The 15,950-nt window shown below is 43.5% G+C and overlaps 1 protein-coding gene and 1 long non-coding RNA gene across 4 annotated transcripts; both read left to right on the forward strand.

Moving 5' to 3' along the window:
• The first annotated feature begins 2,524 nt into the window (after positions 1-2,524).
• On the forward strand, positions 2,525-15,368 carry LOC124278844. The gene is made up of 3 exons (XR_006899197.1): positions 2,525-2,538; positions 2,575-2,581; positions 14,969-15,368. It is a non-coding gene; the product is annotated as an uncharacterized LOC124278844 (long non-coding RNA).
• Positions 8,373-12,583, forward strand: LOC124278842. 3 transcript variants are annotated; one of them, XM_046714618.1, is made up of 3 exons: positions 8,384-8,476; positions 9,006-9,031; positions 11,391-12,583. In XM_046714618.1, exon 3 carries the CDS (start codon positions 11,393-11,395, stop codon positions 12,311-12,313), a length of 921 nt encoding a protein of 306 aa, XP_046570574.1. In that variant the 5' UTR covers positions 8,384-8,476; positions 9,006-9,031; positions 11,391-11,392; the 3' UTR covers positions 12,314-12,583. The 3 variants fall into 3 exon arrangements, with proteins under 3 accessions (XP_046570573.1, XP_046570574.1, XP_046570575.1); XM_046714617.1 differs by lacking the exon at positions 9,006-9,031 and having other exon boundaries at positions 8,373-8,476; XM_046714619.1 differs by lacking the exons at positions 8,384-8,476; positions 9,006-9,031 and adding an exon at positions 8,690-8,818.
• Positions 15,369-15,950: the final 582 nt, after the last annotated feature.

A 15,950-nucleotide genomic window follows, 5' to 3' on the forward strand; every position in this document is an offset into this window, starting at 1 on the left:
CCAAATATGAAAGTGATTGCGTTAATAGTAGTGGAGATATATGCTGTTTTATGCCGTATTGGGGTCAATATTGCATTTGTGCAGTTTGCAATCTAATATGGCCGCCAAGCGACGCATATTTTGATAAGCATGTAAGAACACAAAATGTCAAGCGTATCATAGTAATGCATTGTACCAATTTGCACGTCTTTCTGTGCAGACCCTGAGCAGCTACACTGTATGTAAAGTTATGTCATCAGAATGTGCCGAAATCCAATATGGCCGCCCAACAATTCACATTTTGACATGCATCAAAGAACAAAATATGTTCAAGACATCAAGTTACTGCATGCTGCCAGATCCTAGCTGCGTAGCTGAAATAGTAATGACGCTGTGATTGTTTTTGTAAATCCATGTGTGTAAGATTCAATCCAATATGGCCGCCAAACGACGCAGTTTTTCATAAGTACCTAAGAAAACAAAATGTTAAACATCGTACGCTTATGCATAGTACCAATTTTCATGTCTTTCTGTGCAGAATCGGAGCAGCTAAGCTGTTTCTAGAGTAGTGTCACCAGAATGGGCCTAAATCCAATATGGCCGCCAAACGATTCACATTTTGACATGCACCAAAGAACAAAAACTGTTCAGCGCATCAAGTTACTGCATGCTGCCAGATTCTAGCTGCGTAGTTGAAATAGTAATGACGCTGCGATTCTTTATAGATACACTTTAGTAAAAAATAAACAACGAAACCAAAAATCACATATCCGTAACTAATCAAGATATCGCAACATAGCTCGAGGATGTTCATATTTGAGGTATATACTCTATATGTGCAAATGTGCAAAGTTCTTGACATCATACATTCAGAGTTATGGATTGCGGAAATGCCTACCCGTCAAAAACGTGAAATTACCTTAAATCCAATATGGCGGCCAAACGGTGCCTCGTAGCCCTATGGACCCTGCAGTTGAAATTGAAGGTAATCGGATTCCAGACCTGCTCCAGAAATTTGGTAGTCATCGGACTTGTAGTTTCGGAGATTATTGCTTTGGAAATTGAAAATTTTGAATTAATTTTGAATTATCTCCTCTTTGCTATTGGGCCTAGAGACTTGAGATTTTTGCAGAAACAACTTCAGCACTGTCGGCACCTTGGTGATTTTTCAAGCGATTCTGTCCAGCGGTACTTTTTGTAGGACTGGTACAAAATACGGCGGAATAATAAATAATATAAACATTAACGATTCCAATAGGTCTCCTGCCTTGTGGCAAGGAGCCCTAATAAGTTGAATTTTGTGTCTTGGTAAATGTAAACACACTTTCATACATTTGCAACCTCCAAAACTTGAATTTCGAGCAAAAGTATTATTCTCGCCGATGGGCGAGATATTGTAATACAGGCTATGAATAGCCGAGTGACTGAGTGAGTGAGTGAGTTTAGTTTTACACCGCTTTTAGCAATATTCCAGCAATATCACGGCGGGGGACACCAGAAATCGGCTTCACACATTGTACCCATGAACAACGAGGAGAGTTCTATGGATATACAACTTCTTAAATATTAATATGAATGACGTTTCGATGTAGTTACTAACACCATTATCACTTGCTTAATAACGGTGTTGGTAGCTACACCGAAACGTCGCTCATATTCACTATAAAGAAGTTGTATATTTATAGAACTCTCCTCGTTGTTCATCACACAAACTTCTAAATGCCATTCAGTGAAGTCATTGTACCCATGTGGGAATCGAAGCGGGTCTTCTGCGTGACGAGCGGACGCTTTAACCACTAGGCTACCCCACCGCCCCGAGTTGAGTTGAAATGAGTTCAATTTTGTGCCATGATACTCATAGATACACTTTTATTCATTTGCATCCACAGCCCGAGGCTTCTTTGAGCCGCAAGAAGGTTAGCAGTCATTGCCATTTCATCCTCCCGGGTACCCATTTACTGATGGTGATCAGAGGCGCGATTTGTTTTTGAACAAAATGTCTTGCCTACAAATACACACAATTGATACTTATTTGTTAAACGTGCACTTATTGTCTAGTTTCAAAGATTCCCCCGCGGTCATCTGTTTAGTGATGTGTTAAAGAGGACCAAGGTCCAAGCCTATTGCCAGTCCAAGCAAGACTAATTCGAATCATTCAACGTTACGTAATTGCAAACTCCCGTATTTGATGATGGCTAAAAAGACACGGAAAAAACGATTATTTGATAGAGCTGTGTTTGTTTTGGGTCTCAAATCTGCAGTGTTTCGGCGACAGTTTTCTGCCCTGTATACTTTTTCGGTCAAATCCTAGTATCAAATTATATACTTAATTGTGCCCATTAGCATAATAGGTTTGTTAATGTCGGAGTCAATGCCTCAGTTTGACTCCAAACACTAATAGACTATAACTGCAATGTCCAGATTTAGGCTTGATCTCGACTCCCGATCATAAAGCTTCTTTCTTCTTCAAGTAGTGGATGTAGTGGAGCGCAATAGTGCAGTGGTAAGGCGTCTGCCTATCATGCTGATTGATATTGCTATGGCGATTGATATTGCTATGTGTAAAATGGAAATGGAAAAATGTTACTTTGCAAGCAAATATGTTTACAAAGATAATTGTAGATGTTCCTAAACATTTTTTTACAATATCAAAGACACGTGTTACTTGTTTTCACTAATGTAAATCAGCAGAAAATGTTTTAAAAGACTGAAATCATAGCAATGATTATATTTTACAATTTTACACACTCTACAGCAGTTGTTTCTTGTTTTAATAGTTGAAAAATTGTGACTTTAAATGGTTTATCTTTGTCCCAAAGCAGAATTTTATTTCAACCTTTCTTTTGGACATCAAAATCACTATTATTGGTTCACTTCGGCATAGACGAATACAGGACAATTTAACTCTTCTGAAAAAGATGCATTTCACCCAAATATGAATGCATTTGAGAATTTTTCTTCGTGATTTGCATAAAGCTGCGTTGTTAAGCTATCTTGTAAACCAAAACCTTCTAAAATATCTTTGATAGTTTTTCAGTAACTCATAAAGGTGGGAGGGTAACGTTTCTTTGGGCGTATAGTGTATATTAGGTTATAAGAAACATAATATTATGCAAGCAGGCTTGACTACACATGTTGGCAATAGTTTATCAATAGGACAAATGTTTTCTACGCTGTAGTATTAAAAAGCAGGTTTGGGCAGTAAGATAGAACTCGTGTTTGTAGTTTGTCAGTGTTAAAAAGTTAGACGCTTCAGCTGAAACATTTGTAAAAAGAGCTATTCCGACATCATCATACGTATGTATGTGGACTTGAGGTCAAGAATAATCTCTTCATGGTTCAATGCCCAGCAAATCAAATCAGGTGGTAATTACAAAGCCTGGAACAATTAAACTGACCCTTCTTCTTGAAAGGCAGGTTTTCCTTCTCGCTACCGATGAACAAAGATCCGGGGACAAAACACCCGCTGACACCCTGCTAACACCCTGCTGACACCCTGCTGACGTGTCGAGATATGTCTGACTACTGTTCAACGCTCTGCTAAACCAATCTTGCTCTGAAACCCGTGCGTGTTATGCATGGGTCATTACCTCTCCAGTTATTATCACACACACACACAGAGGGTATAGTTATATATCCCATGGTCAACTGGTCAGTTATTCGTCGTGTGGAGTCTGTAGATGCCCAGGGGTCAGGGTTAATGTCTCTAGATTCACGGTCCAAATCTTACCAAACGGCATTTCTAAAGTTAATGTCCCGGCTATTGAATTAGCCAAGCGGAGCGAGGTTTATGTGTGTTCCGTATAGTGGTCAGTCCGTATAGTGGTCAGTCAGTACGGACCTGACCAACAGAAAGCTGTCGACATTCAGTGATATATCATTGCTGGTCAGCTCAGCAAATATTGTTCTCCGACCTTCGTATTAAAGGTAAGCGTTGTGTTTTCTAGATGTAATTTTATCTCAATATACAAGTATGTCGTGATATGGTCAGTCCTACAGTAAATCTAGGAGATATGACTGCCATTCAATAATCATAGGGGGCGGTTGGGTAGCCTAGTGATTAAAGCGTTCGCCCGTCACGCTGAAGATCCGGGTTCGACTTCCCACATGGGTACAGTGTGTGAAGCCGATTTCTTGTGTCCCCCGCCGCGATATTGCTGAAATATTGTTAAAAGCAGCGTAAAACAAAACTCACTCAATCAATACAATAAGCATAGGCCTAGTTTTAACGTACTCTGGACACGCATACACTACACAAACTCTCTCTCTCCCCCCCCCTCTCTCTCTCTCTCTCTCTCTCTCTCTCTCTCTCTCTCTCTCTCTCTCTCACACACACACACACACTCGTATATACAGTTTATTTATGTATGTAACTGTTTGACATTCTGTTGAACCCAAGCACCCAACAGGAATGTGTCAGTGTGGTAGTCAAACTCAGTGTCACGTTCATGATAGAACCTTCTGATATAAATTCAAATAATCATAAGAAATGTCCACTAAAAGAAGCATTTTACACCATTCCGATATATCAACAGTGTTTACGTATCACTATCAAAGAGAGGTGACATTATGTAAGTTATGTAACGTTACAAGTCACAGGGGCGTGTCGCGCTTAAGAACAGCGTTAGATAGACATACAGTACATAGACCCTACCCTAGTACCATTAAAAGTGGATACTATAAAAGGTCCTTTTATATAGCACTAGGGTAGGGTCCATATACCTATATGTCTTTCTGACGCTGTTTTTAAGCGCGACACGCCCCCTTTTATATAGTACTAGGGGAGGGTCTATATACCTATATGTCTTTCTGACGCTGTCTTTAAGCGCGACACGCCCCTTTATATAACTAGGGGAGTGTCTATATACCTATATGTCTTTCTAACGCTGTTTTTAAGCGCGACACGCCCCTGTGTTACAAGTTACAAGCTCGTCACGTAATAGGGTAATAGGACATTATGGCCATGCATTCACTTTGCGTTCCCATGACATTTCGTCTGTGGATATGTGACCCACACTCGTAAACTTCGTGCAAGGCTTAGTGCATCGCCCCAGCTGCGTGGGTAGCTTAAAGCTTTAGCAACTGCAAACTATGTCTGATTCAGAATTACCAGGATGATTACTACTTCTGATGGACAGACCGGTGACGGAAACCCAAGCATGAATACACAACGTACATTGACAATTGTTCTTGTACATGTTCATGTTCTGCATGTTAAAAAAAATTAAATATATTTTTGTGTGAATGCCATTTAAAAGACAAGCAATGCCAATAATACATATACAATGGATTTCAATCTCCTTTTGAACGCATGATATAGTCAACCCTGTGTCAAAGTTGAAGGTTCCTTTGTAAGTAATTCGAGCTATCGGAGGTTCGACACAGTCACAAAACGATCACAAACTATAGAATAAGGACAAAGCTTTGACTTCGAGACAACAGTATCGTCAACACATCAAAGTTCGACAAAACAGTGTTTGACCGATACATTTCATATGTAAGAAATATTCTGAACTGTTATATACACATATATGTGAATACAATTGTGGCAATTATATTGCTTAAGATAATATTTATGACATAATTCATGTTACACGGATATACAGTCACACCTGGATATACTGCCCCTGGAAATACCGCCAAACTGGTTATACCACCAACCTGGTTATACCACCAAATTCATTTCATGTTGGTGTAAGGCAAGAGTTCATCCTTATTCTTCTAATAAAGTGTTTTTCTAAAAACAAGTACATGTTTTCCTAAAAACAAGTACATGGTTTCATATTTGGAGATAGAATAATCCTCTTACTATCAAAACAGCTTTGTTTCAGGAGCAGTGAGATGGTTTCTTTGTCACTGATTATGTCTATACATGTACATTGTACTGTATATGTAACCACCCTGGATATATCGCCACCCTGGATATACCGCCACCCTGGATATACCGCCACCCTGGATATACCGCCACCCTGGATATACCGCCCTGGATATACCGCCACCCTGGATATACCGCCACCCTGGATATACCGCCACCCTGGATATACCGCCATCCTGGATATACCGCCACCCTGGATATACCGCCACCCTGGATATACCGACACCCTGGATCCTGGATATACCGCCACCCTGGATATACCGCCACCCTGGATATACCGCCACCCTGGATATACCGCCATCCTGGATATACCGCCACCCTGGATATTCCGCCACCCTCGATATACCGCCACCCTGGATATATACCGCCACCCTGGATATACCGCCACCCTGGATATACTGCCACCCTGGATATACCGCCACCCTGGATATATACCGCCACCCTGGATATACCGCTACCCTGGATATACCGCCACCCTGGATATACCGCCACCCTGGATATACCGCCACCCTGGATATACCGCCACCCTGGATATACCGCCACCCTGGATATATACCGCCACCCTGGATATACCGCCACCCTGGATATACTGGATATACCGCCATCCTGGATATACCTCCACCCTCGATATACCGCCACCCTGGATATGCCGCCACCCTGGATATACCGCCACCCTGGATATACCGCCACCCTGGATATACCGCCACCCTGGATATACCGCCACCCTGGATATACCGCCACCTTGGATATACCGCCATCCTGGATATACCGCCACCCTGGATATACCGCCACCCTGGATATACCGACATCCTGGATATACCGCCACCCTGGATATACCGCCACCCTGGATATACCACCACCCTGGATATTCCGCCACCCTCGATATACCGCCACCCTGGATATATACCGCCACCCTGGATATACCGCCACCCTGGATATACCGCCACCCTGGATATACCGCCACCCTGGATATACCGCCAGCCTGGATATTCCGCCAGCCTGGATATACCGCCACCCTGGATATACCGCCACCCTGGATATATACCGCCACCCTGGATATACCGCCACCCTGGATATACTGCCACCCTGGATATACCGCCACCCTGGATATACCGCCACCCTGGATATACCGTTACCCTGGATATATACCGACACCTGGATATACTGCCACCCTGGATATACGGCCACCCTGGATATACCGACACCCTGGATATACCGCCACCCTGGATATACCGCCACCCTGGATATACTGCCACCCTGGATATACCGCCACCCTGGATATACCGCAACCCCTGGATATACCGTCACCCTGGATATACCGCTACTCTCGATATTCCGCTACCCTGGATATACCGCGACCCTGGATATATACCGCCACCCTGGATATACCGCTACCCTGGATATACCGCCACCCTGGATATACCGCTACCCTGGATATACCGCTACCCTGGATATACCGCCACCCTGGATATACCGCTACCCTGGATATACCGCCACCCTGGATATACCGCCACCCTGGATATATACCGCCACCCTGGATATACCGCCACCCTGGATATACCGCTACCCTGGATATACCGCCACCCTGGATATACCGATATACCACCACCCTGGATATACCGCCACCCTGGATATACCGCTACCCTGGATATACCGCCACCCTGGATATACGGCCAAAATTTGTGTGGACGGGTACAATGCGTAAACAGAGTTGAATCCATTAAGATACGTAAATTATTCTCTTCAGCACCCACATATTGAGTAGATTATGGCGAAATCGAGACAGAGTGAAAACACAGCGAATACTACCGATCTGTGTTAGTATCAGTCTAGCACCACTATTATGAAGAACATTTCGAGTGAAAATCGTACTAGTATCGTCTGGAACTGGGGGTGAATTTATATGGTATTGGGGGTTGCAGGAATCAGTATTCGGTTTATTTACATTTGAAGATGTTATGGAACGATAGCTAGAACGGAGGGTATTTACCACTTTCACTGTGAACATTTACCACTTTCACTGAGAACATTTACCACTTTCACTGAGAACATTTACTACTTTCACTTGGAACATTTACTACTTTCACTGGGAACATAATAATGCATTTCCCAGAATGAACGGAAATCGATAATTAACTCAAACTTAAGAAACAATTTGAGTTTGGTGGATCGATTACTTGAGTTGTTTGGGCTTTTATATTTTAAAAATGCAGTTGAGTTAAAAATTAAACTGTCAAAATTTGAGTAAAAACTTAAGTTTGTTTTCGAGAAATCGGGACCAGGACTGCTATGTAGCTGGACTATTGCTGAGTGAGGCGGTAAACAATAAACATCAAACAAACAGATCCTCTTAATACACTGTTTTAGGTAGACAACTTTCGGAAAACCCTACACGCACTTGGTGACATTTTCAGCGTGTCAGAAGACCACAGATAATGTTCTGTAATGAGTTACATAACCTTTTGTTATATGTCAATTGGACTAGGTTTTCCGGTAGGTGACGCCGTGCCTTGTTAAATGGACGTTAACATTCATATACTAGTGAGTCCTTTCATAAGCTTGTTATTGCAGTATTGAAGTCGTTTTAGAGACAGAACCTCGTCCGACACGTTACATATACAGGTTGGTGTTAATGTCATTTTGGAGAACTCTGTGTATGCACTACTATTGGACGTGTTTGTGTGTCTCCTGGTACTTTCAGGAATTATGCCTCTGCATGTGTTTAGTCACTGAGTCCATTGACGGAGTGAGTGAGTGAGTTTAGTTTTACACCTCTTTTTTGCAATACTCCAGCAATATCACGGCGGGGGACACCAGAAATCGCGCCCATGTGGGGAATCGAACCCGGGCCTTCGACGTGACGACAGAACGCTTTAACCACTAGGCTACCCCACCGCCCCGCCATTGATGGATGCTTGTTATATGGTCGGAGCCGTTCTCTACTTTTTATAGAGATTTTTCCCAGTAAGGAATGTGTTTTGTCCTCAGATCAACTACCACCGTTTCAATAGTATAACGGTATTTATTAGATGTTTTAGCTGGCCGTATATATTTTATGCCAAGTTGCAACATGATTATTATTCCTGTTGAAAGTTTTCTTTCTTTTTCTTTCTTATCACCTATGTCATCTTCATATTGTTGTTTTTTGTAGCCCCAGTCCTTTGGTTAATATTACAGGTAATTGTGATTTTCTTTTCTACACATTGCATTCAATCTTTCTGTTGTTACAGACACGAAAGAAATAGTTCTCGTATTTAGAAGTCTCCGAACGAAACATCATCCCATACAATCATATGGGATAATACAATCATTAAACTTGATAGGAAGGATTCAATGACTTAATTCATGTGAGTGAGTGGGTTAAGTTTTACGCCGAGGTCATATAGGTGTCAGACGCCCGAGCTCATGTAGGTCTCAGACATCCAGAGTGATGTAGGTCTCGGACACTCGAGGTCATATAGGTGTCAGACGCCCGAGCTCATGTAGGTCTCAGACACCAAGAGTGATGTAGGTCTCAAACGTCCGAGGTCACGTAGGTCTCAGACACCCAGAGTGATGTAAGTCTCAGACACCCGAGGTGATGTAGGTCTCAGGTGCCCGAGGTGATATAGGTCTCAGGTACCCGAGGTGATGTAGGTCTCAGACGCCCGAGGTGATATAGGTCTCAGGTGCCCGAGTGATGTAGGTCTCAGGTGCCCGAGTGATGTAGGTCTCAGGTACCCGAGGTGATGTATGTCTCAGGTGCCCGAGGTGATGTATGTCTCAGGTGCCCGAGGTGATATAGGTCTCAGGTGCCCAGAGTGATGTAGGTCTCAGACGCCCTAGGTCATGTAGGTCTCAGGTGCCCGAGTGATGTAGGTCTCAGACTACCGAGGTGATGTAGGTCTCAGGTGCCCGAGTGATGTAGGTCTCAGGTGCCCGAGGTGATATAGGTCTCAGGTGCCCAGAGTGATGTAGGTCTCAGACGCCCGAGGTGATGTAGGTCTCAGGTGCCCAGAGTGATGTAGGTCTCAGGTGCCCGAGGTGAGAGTGATGATGTAGGTCTCAGACACCCGAGGTGATGTAGGTCTCAGAGTGATGTAGGTCTCAGGTGCCCAGGGTCTCAGGTGCCCAGAGTGATGTAGGTCTCAGACCCGTGTGATCTAGGTCTCAGGTGCCCGAAGTGATGTAGGTCTCAGACTCAGGTGCCCGAGAGTGATGTAGGTCTCAGGTGCCCGAGTGATGTAGGTCTCAGGTGCCCGAGTGATGTAGGTCTCAGACTACCGAGGTGATGTAGGTCTCAGGTGCCCGAGTGATGTAGGTCTCAGGTACCCCAGAGTGATGTAGGTCTCAGGTGCCCAGAGTGATGTAGGTCTCAGACGCCCGAGGTGATGTAGGTCTCAGGTGCCCAGAGAGTGAGGTGATGTAGGTCTCAGACGCCCAGAGTGATGGAGTCTCAGGTGCCCAGGTTGGAGTCAGACGCCCAGAGTGACGCCCAGAATGATGTAGGTCTCAGGTGCCCAGAGTGATGTAGGTCTCAGGTCCCAGAGTAATGAAGGGTCTCAGGAGAGTGATGTAGGTCTCAGGTCTCAGACCAGAGTGATGCGGGTCTCAGATGCCCAGAGTGATCTAGGTCTCAGATGCCCAGAGTGATGTAGGTCTCAGGTGCCCAGAGTGATGTAGGTCTCAGGTGCCCAGAGTGATGTAGGTAGATGACCTCAGACGCCCAGAGTGATGTAGGTCTCAGACGCCCAGAGTGATGTAGGTCTCAGACGCCCAGAGTGATGTAGGTCTCAGACGCCCAGAGTGATGCAGGTCTCAGACGCCCAGAGTGATGTAGGTCTCAGACGCCCAGAGTGATGTAGGTTTCAGACGCCCAGAGTGATGTAGGTTTCAGACGCCCAGAGTGATGTAGGTTTCAGACGTCCAGAGTGATGTAGGTCTCAGGTGCCCAGAGTGATGTAGGTATCAGATGCCCAGAGTGATGTAGGTCTCGGACGCCCAGAGTGATGTAGGTTTCAGGTGCCCAGAGTGATGTAGGTCTCAGACGCCAAGAGTGATGTAGGTCTCAGACACCCTGAGTGATGTAGGTTTTAGACGCCCAGAGTGATGTAGGTCTCAGACGCCCATAGTGATGTAGGTCTCAGACGCCCAGAGTGATGTAGGTCTCAGACGCCCAGAGTGATGTAGGTCTCAGACGCCCAGAGTGATGTAGGTCTCAGACACCCAGAGTGATATAGGTCTCAGACGCCCAAAATGATGTAGGTCTCAGGTGCCCAGAGTGATGTAGATCTCAGACACCCGAGATGATGTAGGCCTCAGCTGTTTATCACTTTGTTGAAATACAGGAGCACGGATATCGTACTGACAACAGGTTTTTAATACGGATTACACATTAAATATTAACAGAAGGAGAATATTGACCGTAGAAGATTCCAGGGGTGTAACACAGACATTTCATTTCAGAAAATGCTGAAGCACCGATTACGACCTTTGAGTTATGATGAAGCAGTTATCTGTTGCAGCAGTTTCCAATAAGTTTCTCATTTTGTTTTAGATATGCTGACGAAAGAAGAATCGTTGACGTTCATCAGAGATGTTCTGGATATCTCAGACGCTCCATCAAAGATGGCGGCCAATAAACTGGAATTCCTAAATCTACTGGTTTTCCGTCTACAGCACACAGTCCCATTCCAGAACATAAGTCTAATGGCGGAGGAACCCAGTCAGAGACACAGACCAACCACAGACGAAATGAAAGAATCTTTATTCTCGAAGAAAGGAGGATTGTGCTACACTCAGAATGTTTTTGCGTTCTACTTTTTAAATTCCTTAGGCTATGACGCATATCTGAACAGCGCAACTGTCACGACACCTGCAATGCTTCCGGATAATCACGTGATCGTCTTGGTAAAGAATGTCGTTAAACCTGGAGATTTGTACCTGGTTGAGATCAGCATTGGCCATCCAACATTTGAAGCTATTTGCATGGATTTTGAAAAAGAATCGCCACTGATCAAAGAATCCTTCCTTGAATACAAGTACGTTAAAGAAGATGGGAAGATACTGCGCATGCACGGAGAAGGAGACTTCCGGTCAGCCAAATCTCTTCCTTATGAATATTACATTGGAAATTTCAGGCGTTTTTACGACTTCGAATTGAATTTGACGACCGACCTGGGAGAGTTTGATGCAGGCTTCGACTCTGTCTTCACCGACCCTGACATCACACCTTTCCATGACTGCATACGTGCGATCACGTTCAAGGACGAGATGGCCGTGATGCTGGTGAATTCGAAGCTCATGCTTGAGGGTGATGATTGTGAGTTCACAGTACGCCAGTTCGATGACGACGATGAGCTGGTAGAGGCCTACAATAAGTACTTCCCACAGTTAAGTATCGGGGTCGTGGAAAAGGCAGTCAGGAACTGGAGAACGGCGTGTAGCTTGAGACAGAGAGCATCTGGCGCTAACAAATGAAGATTCCAAGAGTATCAAGGCATACGAGGCCGACAATTCTTCGACGTGTCAATTTTCTCCCTGGACACACGAGGATGGTAATATGTCGTGACAAAAACTAAATATATATTATATTTCTTTAATTTTCATATAAATATATGTAGAAGAATCTTAAATTGTGCAATGCCTTCACAACATTTTAAATCAATATACAACGATTAAGCTGAATTACCTTGTGCAATGAGCACAAAAGAAATACACTAGTGTTACATATAAAATGTAATCAATTCATTATTTGTCATTTGTTTGGTAAAATATCTCTGGACGGATAGGAACTGATGCACTCAGCCATTTATCAGCTTTATGGCGGCGGTCTGTAAATAATCGAGTCTGGACCAGACAACCCAGTGATCGTCATCATGAGCATCGATCTACGCAATTGAGATATGGTAACATGTGTCAACCTAGTCAGCGAGCATGACCACCCGTTAGTTGCCTCTTACGACAAGCATGGGTTACTGAAGACCAATTCTAACCCGGATGCATGGAATATGCAAGCATCTCAGTCATGAAACCTTGCACTTATCAGTGAGAGTGTATTTGTTTTTCACTCCCTTAACCGTCTCCGTGGTCCAGTGGATAAGGCCTGCCTAAATAGGTGATGATCAGACCCAAAGGTGTTAAAAGATGGCACTTGTTGTTACTCTGCCTGGCGTTCGGCATCAAGGGGTTAGAACACGGACTGATCGGCTCGGTGTCATACTGGTTGGGGTATACATGTCGAACTGCCACATGGTATGTCACTATTGCTCGCACTATATGTGTAGTCCATTTCTGGTGTCCCCGCCGTGATAGTGTTGGACTATTGCTAACACGGCATACAAGCTGAAGTTAAGCTATTCCAACGGACAAATCAGAAAGCGAGGAACAGATAGCTTCAGTGAAAGCTTGGCGATATCAACAAACTGGCGGTCACATCAATTACAACGGAGTTTGCCAGACCTTCAACACTGAAAAATATAAGCCCTATGGAAAGCCGTCTGTATTATGGGTCCAGTTGAACTGACTGACTGACTGAGTTATGGTTTTAAGCCGCTTTTAGCAATATTCCAAGCTACGTCACGGCGGGGGACACCAGAAATGGGCTTCACAAATTGTACCCATGTGGGGATTCGAACCCGTTTCTTTGGCGGGTCCAGTTGAAACAAATATTAAGAGGAGTCCTGATCGACGAAGTCATGGAGTTATTGGTTATTCCTGGAACAATTTGATTCCGAAAGTCCACAGGTAATATTTACTCACATACCTTACACGAGATACTAAGTCTTATAGAGCTAGCCCGTGAGACCATCCGTACGTTTATATGTATGTTTATACCCTAACCCTGTGTTTCTCAACACCAATGACAACCAACCATAGGGCGGTCAGGCGAAATATATATATATATATATAGATGAATAGAAATTGGATGTGAGGGTGTCGGATGATGAGGAGGACCCTCTTCCATTTGATGTGACAGTTGTGGTTGTAGATGGTGTACAGACATGTGCTGTTACCGACTATAATAACAAGTGCGTGAAATCTTTCTTCACAAGAAATAATCATTCATGCCATAGTAAACTTCCCCTGGATAACTCTCCACATGGTATAGCACAGTTGAATGAGAAGCAGGTGATGGTTGCTGTCCCAGACTCCCATCAGATTGTATCAATAGAAGTGACCCCCTGACCTGGTGCTGCTCTCAACCATCACAACACGTACCAGATACTACAGTCTGGCTGTTCTGAATCCATCATCTCTAGCAGCAGGTGGTTGTGAATGTGTTGATATCCTGGACATGTCTGGACACGTGTTGAGGTCAATCACTACACACAATGATGCCTCACTGTGTACCTCCCCCAGGTTCATGTGTGTCAACAACAAGGGGAACCTACTCGTGTCTGACTGTTGGAAGAAGTATGTGACATGTCTGACGTCAGAGGGGGATGTTGTGTGGAGATACGCCCCTGCCGGAAACAGAGCACCCAGCAACCCTCGTGGTATCACAACTACCACGACAGGAGACATCCAGTTTGTAGACTTGGGCAAGGTGATACAGCTGACAGAGTTGGGGGAGTTTGTCAGAGAATATCGAGACATGGTTGATTATCCACAGGGACTGTATGTAGAGAGTCATGACTCAATGTACTTGTGTAGCCAAACTCAAATCGTGGAATTCCTCTTCATGTAGTCATACATCCCAGCATCAGTAAAATATGACTTACACTATAACAGATCAGTACAGATATAGATATTTTGATCATATTGGATACTGTTTGGATTTGATAACTGATCATAGAAATAAGTTCCATAACACAATAGAACGTTCTCGTCAGTGACTTCCTCCAGGTACTCGTGGACAGAGCGTCTACCAGCGAGTGAAGTCACTGATTAGATGCATTCTAAATGTGGTACTTGTTGTTACCCTGCCTGTTCAGCATTGATATGATAAGGCAAGGACAGCTTGGTGTCAGTAGACTGTGTCTTAGTAGGGTATCCTGTTGTACAGCATTGATATGATAAGGCAAGGGCAGCTTGGTGTCGGGATCAGGCTAAAACGACCCCAATTTTGCTTGGCTAAAAATGCCCCAAATTGGCTAATACGGCCCCGATGTTGCTAAGTGAAAACAGCCAGAGATTGCTTGAAATGACCCCGTACAATTGCAAAAAAAAGACGTGAAATATATTTGAGCATTTATATTGACATGTAACATATATTGAAAACAGAAAAAAAATCCTAACAATACTCTCCTTGTTGCACACACAGCAGTACCATTAATGTGCTTGACCATGTATTTGTTTTCAATTTTAGTGTAATATGAAGTTACATAATGGGTATTAAATAGACTAACGACACAGACATTAAACTTCCAATGGTTCTTTCTGTAATTGCTTGACACCCTCTCTATTTATTGCAATTGTGTGTTAAGCGAGGGCATCCTCCTGAGTGTCGAATCAAGATGGCGGGAAATGATCGTTTCAACAAGAAATATGACAACCTCATCAGCAAACAAGACTTTTTTCTTAGAAATATTTGTTTTTGGTCTTCATTTAGAGTTTAGGCTTTAATGCGTCAGTATTTTTTCAGTTATCGTCGAAAAATCAAACTGTACATTTCATATGGAGTTGTGTTGAAACTGTCCATTGCTTTGAATGTTTACGTTGAAGTAACTGTCTTTGTAGTTGCATGGATTGTCGAGCATGGTTTTTCCGGACGGTCTTATTGCAAACCACACAGCGTTGTGTCATTGTGAATGTACAGTAACCATCTATCCCCATCAATAAATACTGTATATCATTGACACAGAGAACACTATGCCATAGTCTTGAGTTCTTATACTTATATTTCATCATATTCATTTATGTACTATTGCTAATGTTTGTCAAAACACCAGCGCTGTCAGGATTCACTCGACAGAGTAACTGCTACTTCAATGTTGTTTTAATGACGGCATGTGTGACTTCATGGTATGGATGTGTTTTTAACAATTTGAATTGTTTTATTTGTCAAACTTAAATTCTAGTGAATATTGTTAGACGATCTGTACAATATTCAGTTCGTTTGATTCATATCTTCCACATGTATTATTGGCCTCATGGCCATTTAAACAGAAGAAAA

This window comes from Haliotis rubra, unplaced genomic scaffold, assembly GCF_003918875.1.
Source record: "Haliotis rubra isolate DU_JTF1 unplaced genomic scaffold, ASM391887v1 Scf242, whole genome shotgun sequence".
In the NCBI taxonomy this organism is placed as follows: domain Eukaryota; kingdom Metazoa; phylum Mollusca; class Gastropoda; order Lepetellida; family Haliotidae; genus Haliotis; species Haliotis rubra.